Source organism: Harpegnathos saltator, unplaced genomic scaffold (genome assembly GCF_003227715.2).
Source record: "Harpegnathos saltator strain DR-91 unplaced genomic scaffold, Hsal_v8.6 scaffold285, whole genome shotgun sequence".
NCBI lineage: Eukaryota > Metazoa > Arthropoda > Insecta > Hymenoptera > Formicidae > Harpegnathos > Harpegnathos saltator.
The window spans coordinates 940830-952028 of NW_020230078.1; the positions used below are offsets into that span (position 1 = coordinate 940830).

The 11199-nt window shown below is 47.0% G+C and overlaps 1 protein-coding gene across 4 annotated transcripts in view; it reads right to left on the reverse strand.

Moving 5' to 3' along the window:
• Positions 1–10872, reverse strand: part of dsx (transcription factor doublesex) — an 80955-nt gene extending 70083 nt beyond the window's left edge. The window contains exons 1-3 of one of the 4 annotated variants that reach the window (XM_011156650.2): positions 9267–10872; positions 3166–3759; positions 2329–2389 (exon numbers count right to left, since the gene is read on the reverse strand). In XM_011156650.2, the coding sequence (XP_011154952.1) occupies positions 2329–2389; positions 3166–3447 (343 nt within the window). In that variant the 5' untranslated portion in view covers positions 3448–3759; positions 9267–10872. Of the gene's footprint in view, positions 1–2328; positions 2393–3165; positions 3760–9266 lie in introns of all 4 variants that reach the window. The other 3 variants (XM_011156649.3, XM_011156648.2, XM_011156651.2) reach the window with 3 other exon arrangements.
• Between the last annotated feature and the right edge of the window lie 327 nt (positions 10873–11199).

Sequence of the window (11199 nt, forward strand, 5' to 3'; positions counted from 1 at the left end):
AAATGACGTACGTTTGTCAATCACATTGTCGAGAATTCGGATCACGGAGGTCACGGAGGCTGTCCGACATCAAACGGATTTAAAATGAAGAAGATGAAAAAAGAAGATGAACAAAGCCGCGGAGAGCAACCGATGTTCTCGGCATAAAAGGTTCCCTGAGCATATGAAAGATCGAAGAGGCTGGGGGAAGGGGAAGGTTAGGAATCGGAGTGTGCAACAGGTAGGCAATCTCGGTTTTCGTCACGTATACACATACACATACACATATACATGTATATGTATATGTACGTGTTCATCAACGAGCAGGTGTACGGTAGTAAATAGATGACCGGTATGCATATTAAGCAGGCACATTTCCGCGACGTATACACGTACGTGCGTACATTGCGCAGATGTATGCGTATAAACCTATGATATAATGAAAGACTACTTTTTACGATCGGACGGAAGCCTGGGATCCCAGGAAAGGCGTACAGAATATAGCGCGCAAAATAATATAAAGAAGACCAGCGTCTCGGAGTCTTCGGAGAAGTTAGTATAGCGATCGTATCGGCCGCTTATAACAAATTAATCGGCCACAAACGGCCGCAAATCCCTGCGCTACCGTCCGTTTTACAAGTACAAACGACCATAACACGGTGAGATTGCAACAAATGAGCCGAAGTGAGCACGGCGAATACACGAGAAAAATACAAAAAGGAAAGATAATTATCGCTATTAAAAGGAAGTTGAAACGCCTCGAAACGAAGAAAGGAAAATCTCTCAAGTTGCAACGCGTATCTGCCTTATGCAGGAAATTGCTTCATTAAATTCGATTATCGCCGATCGTTTCCGTTAAACCGATACAGTCTCGGATCGAGACGGAATATTTACTTCTCACACACGACAAGGGAAGCGCGTACTGCAATTGTAGTCGGTGTCTCGACGTATCTCTCTCTCTCTCTTAAACCTTGTATTGATCTAACAAAATAATCTCGCTACCTCGGCACTGCTCGTCGACAAACTCGGTGACGTACTCCTTCCCCCATGTTCTAAACATGAAAAGTATGTGTGACTGTCGCTCGTCGTACAACCACCATGTAACTACCCACATAGAGTTTCACGATCGTCCCGGTAACGGCCCAGAGTTGAATTATAGTCGGGTGATAACTTGAGTAAGAGTTGTAAATGATAATGATAATAACTCGACAGTAACACAGTGTAGTTTTTAACTATATCTCAATGTCGTTACATTGTACAAATACGTAATACAGATAATAATAAAAATGGAGAGAGATTCACACACTGCTATCTCATCGCCGCGAAGAAATCACTTGTAAAAGCCATAAACCGTATTATATAAACAGGTATCTTAATTAATCGCCAGCGCTGACCCGATAACGAGTGACGAATCTTTGATTGGGAGTCACCCCCACCAGTTAAGCACCGTTGTAATGACTGGTAATTTTATACAAGCACGTGGATACACTTTTCAAGATTTATGTTGCCTGGAATATTTACTGAATAACGGACGATTATACCGGAGAAAATATATCGAATCACTACATAGCGGAGTTTCCGCGCTATGGACAAGTCGAATATTCTCGAGTGCGACCTCGGATATTCGCGTTAAGCTTCGTGTGCGCAATTTCGACGACGGCAGCCCTGCGCAATCTTGTTGCAATATCGTATAACTCTGAAGCGTTTGATTACAGCTCGCCGTTCGCTCGCGTAATCATACGATAAATGCCATTCATCACACACATCACGACGTAAAGGTTACCGACACCATCATTGATAAATAACACGTTACAGATGTTACTGCATGAGATCTACGCGAGATGTTCAAATGCCAGACAAATGACATCTTGTGCCTCAGCGTCATGACGTGTGACATTATTCGTAGAAAGCTCGTGAATCCGTGACGATACACGCGGCGAGACGCAACGCGACGGATTTGATCGCTGCAAAACGTGCCATCGCGAGACTGCGAGTAACAACAGCTGACTGTGACAGCTGACCGTCAGCGACGTGAACATCGGATAATCCTTTCGTTTCGATTTAAGTCCGTTAGAGAGAAAGAGGATCGCGCGAATACCAAGTATTCGTACATTTTCATTTCATTTGGTGCTCCTTGCGATCCCATTTTTTGCTTCTTGCGATGATTTTCACAAAGTACGTAATTACTCGCGAAAACTAGCATGGTCCGTTGCAAATGTTTAAATATAAGACGTTAGCTGTAATGCTGGATTTTGGTGTCACTGTTTTCTCATGTCAGCGCAGAAGAAATAAAAAGATGCAAAATCATTCATGCAACAAATGAAAAAGGTATGTCAATGTTACACTCACTCTTTCGTTTCTTCTCCACAGGTTCGGGTGTATCCTCTACATCGGAAGGCGATGGATCCACCTGCTAAGAGAAGATCAATTACGATCGTGACACAATGATATTGAAAAGAAAGCAAAAATTACAGCTGTAAGATACCGCATGGCAAATCTCTATCGCCAGAGTAAAATAAAAGGATTCTTCGCTCATATAAATTCAAAGTTAATTATTTAATTTGTACGCAAGGCTGATGGATCGAGAAAAGGGTCCAAATCAACGTTTCCACGAGAAACGCATTCGTACGGATCTCGTAAACAAAGCCGGATTCAACAGAAGTTGGGAAACCAACAGATGTTTAGTTAAAGACCCGGCTGTGTGTGCGTGATAGTTCACGGCGTTTATAGATCGTCGACCGATATACGCTATTCTCTTACCCAAGATCGTGCCTAAATATCCCCGCTATCTCGGTATAGTGAAACTGTTTGGTAGTCATTTTAAAGCTGCGAGCACAAACATTGATAATATCCGTGGTGGTAATTACTCCGACTCGAGACGCGAGTGAATTCGATGGCGTTAAATTCGCGCGCGATCGTTTAAACGTTGCCAACGATAATGTAAGATAGCCGATCCTGCGAGAGAATCTAAAACTTCTCTCGCAGGATCGCGAAAATTGAAATTAAAAGTACGCGACTCCTTGGTCCCGAATACGTCTAAGTCGTAAGCAATAAAAAAGCTCACACGAACATCTGCTCACGGTATTCTACACGATTGTCAGGCGGTTTTTCACGACCACGACAATTACACCAGATCCCCGTGGAGACCGTGTGTACCTTCGCCTTGAGGAACAAGAAAGGACTAACCTCTTCGGGCAATCTTCCAGTGAGCTTCCTATGCTCGTCCTGCTTGCGCGCTCTTTGTTGACGCGTCTTCTTCGCCATCTTCCTCTGGCGAGCCAAAGTTTCCGTGCATTTGCGGCACATGCAGTACCGGTACTTGCAGTACCTCTTGTGGCCCTTGAGGCCGATGTTCACGTTATGATTGCGGCATCGCGCACAACCAGGTGGTGTCCGCGTGCCCACCGAGGATGTGTTCGATTCCGCTGGCTCAGATCCGTTCGTATCCTCGTTATCCATGACGTTCATCTCTTTCGGATTCTTATTGAATCTCTATCCTCTGTATCCACTGGACGAAAAGACCGTACTACCGATCTCGCGTCTGCCTTCACACGACCGAGGGGAGTGATCGTAATCGGATCTCTCTCTCTCTCTCTCTTTCTCTCGCTCTCTCTCTCTCTCTCTCGCCGACGTTAACCGAAACTGAGTTGGACGACAAAGTTGGTGAGTAATCTCACAAACGAAATCGCGGTTTATATCGTTATCGTACGTATAAAAAGTTGCAGCCCGTGAAACGATTCTCTCAGTGTTGACATCCAAGTGTCCTTGCTACCTCGCTGCCTGAAACACACAACAGAGGTTGGTTTTTGATTACACTTAGATGACAAAAAAAGCAAACGAGAATTGAAATTGGAGAAATATGAAGATTATGTATCACGACAGTGTAAAATGTTTCGAGAAAGCGCAAGGAGGAGAAAAGATCTCATCGACAGGCGTTTCTAATTGAAATAGTACATTTAGACTCGCGATCTCCTCTCGAATTTGTTACATCTCAGTCGGGCAGTTTCTTTTCGAAATTTCCGATATTTGCAGAAAGCGTGACAAGACAAAGGCATTCTCTGAAATCGATACGAGCCAAAGTTACTTTTACGACAATATTAACCGTATTTCCGGCCAGAGTCACGGTCGACGCGTTTGTCTTATTGCTCTAATCAATCAATACGTAATTCACCGTGAAACTATACCTCTATATAGATTATTCATGATCGATCGATACAAAATATCTTTCGCGGTCCGTCCTTTGACGGTGATCGAAACTATAATCGACTTGAGAATTGTGAAACATACCGGCGAGCGTTCGATCGAACCGCGTTGCGTCGAGATGCCGCTTAGACATCAATAAAGAAACGCTCTTATCTACTCCCGGCGTTTCGGTAGCGTGGCGATTGTGTTTATACATTCAAAAGCATAACAATTATCGAAGTTTCAGTTGGGGAAAATAACCAACGCGACTGAAATGAACGATAGCTCGCGCGACAGTTTGTGTCGCCTCTATTATTACAGCCAGTGCGGCGAAAATAAAGTGCGAAAAAATAAATCAGCATTATACTCGATATTGATTTCTACCATTTTGACGCAGCAAGGAATTATACAAACGGAATATTTCAATGTGTGTCACCAGCAATCGACAAGTCGAAAGTTTTTCTTTATAAAGTTGTTAGGGAGACAGTATTACCGTACATAAGAATGGCTTGACGATCGAGTCTATCTCTGTTGCCTCTATTGCCGTAAGGTGTGTGTGTGTGTATATATGAGGAACTTCGCAGGTAACAATGTAAAATATTAACATGACACCTTTCCATCTCGGTGCCGGATAAAACGGGTAACATGGTAAAGCGCGGTATTTTAAAGATGCATCGCGTTAAGTCACGACAATTACACGGACGCAACAACAGAGTTCCGTGAGATCTATTACCGGCGATGATTCGTGTATACGATATCGCGAGTCGCGAGATAAGGGATACCCGAGAGGCTGAAATGGATAATGGATAAACTGCATCCGCAAAAATTATGATAAATTCTGACACGGCTAAAGCCACTGTGAAGGACGCGGGAGTCACGACCTCGCGGTGGCAAGGATACGTTCTCCCTGGCGTCGCTGTAGATGGTCGTGGCAGGTGAGGTAAAAATATCCTTTATACACGCTGCCATATTGAAGAGGTCTTGTGTACAAGAGATACACATCGCATCAAAATCCGCCTCATTAAACACTCGCGGCGGCACGCATCAGAACGAAAGGTCACAAATTACACGTAGGACGAACGCGCGGCGAGCCGTTCGCAGCGCGGCGAAAGTCAAATTTCGCGAATTTAACAGATATAAATCTGCGCAAGGTGTGTTGTTCATTCCTGCGATCGTATCGCTCCTGCACCAGTCATTTCGCTAATTAACAGTTGCTGTGCTTCCACGTGATTGTCATCGAGATGCATTTGATACGTTTCAAAACGATGTTATCGAGAAAAGAAAGAGATGGAGGAAACGGAGATGCATCCTTTAACACCGATAAGACTACGGCGAAATGCTGTGAAACACGCGATTCGCGGGGAAGAAAGCGATAAAAATGAATAGAGATGTAGCCGATTAGTACGGATGGATCACCTCGATCGACGTTAATTAATATACAATAGCGAAGTAAAATCGGCCACCGGAAATTGCAAGCCAGCTCGCGTTTCTCCGCGCCAGCATACAGACGCTCGTAAAATACATCTATTTCAAGTAAAATCGCAGCGTGCGGCCAATTATTATGGTTTTCTCTCAAGCACGAGATCTGGGAAACACTTATTACTTTGAGCCGGCAATGTAAACCACAATTACTGCAACTAAAGAACAATGTGAGTGGTGAGGCACGGTACCGTAGTTATCAAGAAGAAAAAAAAACTCTTGACCAAACTCAAGCGAACAGAAACAATTGCGCGAGAGTTTACTGCGAAGCATGAGGCGCGCGCGTGTGCTGTGCGTGTGTGTCGTATCAAAATTTAAAACGTCGGTGAAAAGTTCTCGCGAATATTACTGCTGGCTGCTGGCACGTCGTGAGCGATGAGAAAACTTAAAGAAGCACGACAATCGCCTCGAAGAGATATCTAGAACGCATCGCGAACGTTACGTTCGTCATATGTTCTTTCTCTCGGCAATTCAAAAAAGGAGCAAAAAAGAGTGAAATTCCGACAGCCGATGATTGATTTGATCAGCACGTTTGTGTTCGGATTACATCGTGAGATGCCACCGCGGCGGCCATCGCAGTATGATTCGGCCATTTTCACGCGAATAAATAATTTCTACGAGCGAATAAGTCATTTTGTTTATTTATGCTCAGGAACATTCGACGGATCAATTGTGAGTTTCAACACTGCGAATGTTATAGGAAATCAGCGATGATGTAATCTCTGCAGGATAGATCACGTTGGTACTGATGACGTTGGCGGTACCTTCCTTCGCGGTAATAATGGCTGCCGAGGTTGAAATCCGCATGCGATAGCCAACATCGGCCGCTGCACCGTCATGTAATTCGCAACGTCTCTCGCGATGACTCGGCGGACCGATTATTCATAAATTCACTTTGATCCGTCGTGCCTTAAAGAAACCCGGGGGAGGGGGGGAGAGGGAGAAAATCGCAATAAGCTAATCGCGAATGGTATCTTATTACCGAGATTGCCATCAAAACTATAATTATGTAATTCCGCGCTCTCCATTCGTGCGATTAATTACATAATTACCCAATTCGTAGTACGAAACAAGAAACACCGCCATACGGCGAGTGTTTCTTGTCACTTTGATTTATCGCTTTTCATCGATACGCTGCCATTATTACTAATACTCCGCGACTGCTACCGGCCGAAGGTTGACGCAATAGATAGACCAAGTCGGCGCGATAAAGCACGACTGATCCAATACGCGGGGAATATTTATCAACTGTTTACTTCAAGGAGCAGACAGAGAGCGAAGGAGTGCGACAGCGTCGCACAAAGTAACCAACGAATAATATATATACGTACACATCGTGGTATAACTAAATGCTCAGAAAAATTTCAATAAACTTACGGCACGCAGACTTCGTGTGTCGTGCTGATTATGCGTAGTAAATTTATGCTGCGTCTGCGAGAGATAGAGACAGGGAGGGAGGGAGAGAGAGAGAGAGAGAGAGAGAGGGGGGGAGGGCGGGAGGGGGGAGAAAGAAAGAGGGAGGAGAGAGATATTCGTAATAAATCATATATACGGCGCACCTCGACACTATCGCGAGATCGCCTCGAACGCGACTCCGCGAATAGATCTCGACAGCGGGGAATGCAATCGCATCGCGCGAGTGCACACGTACGCGCTAGGAAGCGGATGATCTCCATCTCTGCCGCGGTTACATTGTATCCCAGTTCGCGCTAACGATTTTCGATCTAACGACGACTTCCTGGCATGTCTCGCGCGGAGATGCCGATCGTCGTATCAGTCGGCGTATCAGAAGAAATCACGCGAGCGACCTCGTCTAATTGGGAGCGTAATGTCGGTGCTCGTTGAGACTCATTGTCAACTACGTCGTGGCGCGCGTTCGCGCGCTAGACCTTCCACTGCGGCATTCTTCGTTTTAGCGTACGCGCTCTATCTCCGCTGACACACAACGACTCGCTAATAAATGTCGTCGAGTTTGCATATTCGAGCGAGCCAACAACGAGTCCGACATTGTATGCGAGATAACGATAAGTTGTATGAAGGATCGTATACGTGTTTCACGTGCGCTCTGAGCGAATTGGAAGATATAGGTTAATTGTGTCAATCGTCGATTGCGATCTACGCATTCCGGGATATTTACGTAACACAATAGCGAGATACCGGGGAGATGAAGCTCGCATGAGCAGGTGGAGCAGGTTTCCTCGTCAGATGTCGCGGCGTATATGATGAGCGAGAAAAAACGGCAAGAAAATATATGGCGCGTTCAAGTTTGCAAAACGGTGTTCTCATTACCTGCGTAACACTGCGAGCGGCCGATTTAACGGCGGTGATTCGCGCCGATAAGGGGATTGGCAGGCGACTGAATAAGAGAACGCGTGGAATCGATCGGCGACTATGGGAGGCGCATCCTCGCCAAGTTTTCACGGGACAAAAGCGCGAGGAGAATGAGACGATATCGCGCACTAAGAATTTGCATCTGTTGCAAATGGCCAACCGAGAGTTTACAGCGCCGCGAAACAAAGTTGGCAGCGCCAACTGCAGCGTGAAATTTGCGCGCGAGATTCCTCGAGATCAAAACTCGATTCGCGTTAGAATGCGCGTTCGCGCATTTCGCTATTTTCGTCGACTCTCGCACGTATTCGTATGTGTGTGTGTGTGTGTGTGTACATTCGCCGGTATATGCATACAAGTGCTTCGAGAAATCGCCGCAAGCTCGATAGCTCGAGAGCGATAGCGAAGCGGTGTTTCATCCGCTTGACCATCTTGTCGTTGCTTGACAATTTTATCAATGGTTGTCACTTTTATTTCCATTCGAAAATCAAGGCTGCTCAATCGGTCGTTCACCCTCGCTATTGCGAATATACGTTTTCAATAAGAACAATGCTCGCATACGCACCGCGCGCGATCTCTATATACTTTTTTTATTTTCTTCTCGTCCTTAACCTCTAATCTCTAAACCGAAATTACGCCACGCGCAACTAACCTTAAATCCAAGTCAAAACACAAGCGTGTTTCTACCATAGACATACGAATATAGGGACGGAGCATAGAGTTGCGGGGGGATAACCATTGCGGGACGGTGCGACGAGGTGAACTGTGCCTAAATCTAATTGGTGGTTGTGCCGTGTGTAAGTATTTGATACATACATAGATGTGTATGAAGTTGTGTGTGAGTGAAATTATGAAAAAAAAAAAGACACATGCGCAACCTCTGCAAAATACTGTCAGTGTAAATAGTTCTTATCATTTTGTTACATTTACTATTTGCCAATGACAGCCAAGTCGTTGCATCACGCACTCTGAATATGCGCACTATTGTAGCCAATGAAACTTAGGCACAGTCGCCCCCCGCATTTCAGCACAACTCCCCTCGCCTATCTTACGGGCTTATATGCTCTGTCCCAATATTCCTATGTTATGATTTCTACATATGTATCTATCATTAAATCCTAAGTGTTTCGCTAATATCTATTTCCTACCGATAAACGTTACTTCCTCCTTCCGCACTTTCCTGCACTCCGCTAAGGTAAAAGAAAAGAAAACCAAATTTGCCTGCGCGTGTATCATCCGTGTAACCGAGCCGGGCCACAAGATGGTTAATAAGCAGTACGCATAGAATAACGACTTACCTCTGGTCGCGCGTGACGCCACCTCCCCTCTTCTCCTGCTTCTCTCGGCGGCTGTCCCTTCCACGATGAAACACCGGGAAATAAATTGACGGTGTCGCGGCGAGGATCACCACGCTAGCTGGCTGGCTGGCTGGCTAGTTCGCTGTGTCTCGTCACATGCGAGCAACACTGTTGCAATCCGCCGATCACGCGAGATCCCGGCGTTCCCAGGGCGCTCGATCGTACGTTAAAACGCAACGTGTGGAACGTTTGCGCTAGCACGCGACCGGCCGAAACGCCGCAGTATTACACGTGCGCGCACTCTCGTCTCAACGACCTTACGACAGAGCGCGAATTGCTGCGGCGCGTCGTTCCGTTACGTATCTTCTCTCACGCATACGGGCGGTGCATCTTACACACACACACACACACACACACGCGCGCGCACGCACGTACACACATACGCACACACACGTGCGCGTACGTACGTACGCCAAGGTACGTTTATATGAACGAGCGAGGAAGGAGGGAGGGAGGAAGAGGGGCAAATGCGCGGCAGGAAGTCTCCGCCCCCGGAAATGGACAGTCCTCCCCTCTTTGCCACTTTTCTCGTCCCCCTTTTTCGCGCGTCTCCTGTTCTTATCTCTCACCCGCTTTTAGTCTCCGTCGTCCGTCTCTTGATAAACCGTTGCGTGCCTCCTCAATTAGAACGACGAGTTGCGTTGCGAAACATCCCACGGCCTTGCGATGAAGTCGTCGTCGTCGTCGTCGTCGTCGTCGTCGTCGTCGTCGTTGTTGTTGTAACCGCTGCCACAGTTCTCACGGCGATATGCGGGCGAACAGTCGCGCGGACGAATCGACGAAACTGAGCAACGAACGGACGTCGCGAGTATGTGCACTGAAAGTTCGTAGCACAACAAAACGCGGGCGATAAAGTCGCGCGCGCATACACTGCACACGCGCACTACGTCTCAGCAAGTCTCTCGTCCCTACCTACTTGTCATATACACATATACCGTCCTCTCTCTCTCTCTCTCTCTTTCTCTTTCTCTCTCTCTCTCTCTCTCTCTCTATCTATCTATCTCTCTCTCTCTCTCTCACTGTCGGATCAGCAGTTTCTTCCTTCCGTGCGCGAATGTGTATAGGCGCGCTTTACTTTTACCCCTTGCTGCGTCGAGCTGGCTCCAACGACGGACGATTCTGCCTCGGATTCTGTCTCGCTCGCAGGTAAGGTCGCGATCTTGCGATATACGTCGATTCGCGACGTCGAGACGCGACGCGACGCGACGCGAGTCGAGTCGAGTCGAGATGAGAGATGAGAAACCCGGACGCGCGGCAGTTATAAGGCAGATGCAAGAAACAGCGAAGCGAAATGGAAAGACACACCGAGAGCCGCCAGTACGCTCGACGCGCGACTGCATGCAGTCCGTAACTCACTAAGAGTGCTGGTAGCAGCGGCACGTCGCGAAATGCATGTTGGCCGCGGGCAACGCAGCGGAGAGGGAGCAACGTCGAGGTAAAGGGAGGAGATACGGCGGTTACTCCGGGAGTGCGAGGAGTCAGGAGGGGGTTCTCGCGGCGGTGTAGTGGTCGGCCGGGTGGAGGTGGCACGCGGTTTTAGACGGAACGTCGAGGTTTTACGATTGAATCCATTCGACGGAGTCGACTGACCGACCGCCACGTAGATTATACCTATGCGACATGCAGCGCTATTAAGTGACACTTCAATCGCCGTGTATTTTTACGCGGTGAGTTTTTGTCCATTTCCCCCTCCCCCCCCCCCCCCGCCCCCCAGGCACTGCATCGACACGCACGGATCGATGCAACGTCAATGCTAAATATACCGCCGATGACTTGAGTATGCAGACGGAGTCAGGACATATACTTACAACTGAACGTACATACATGTTGTGTAAGAATGCAATATTTTTCTTTTTCGATGTGTTTCGCAACG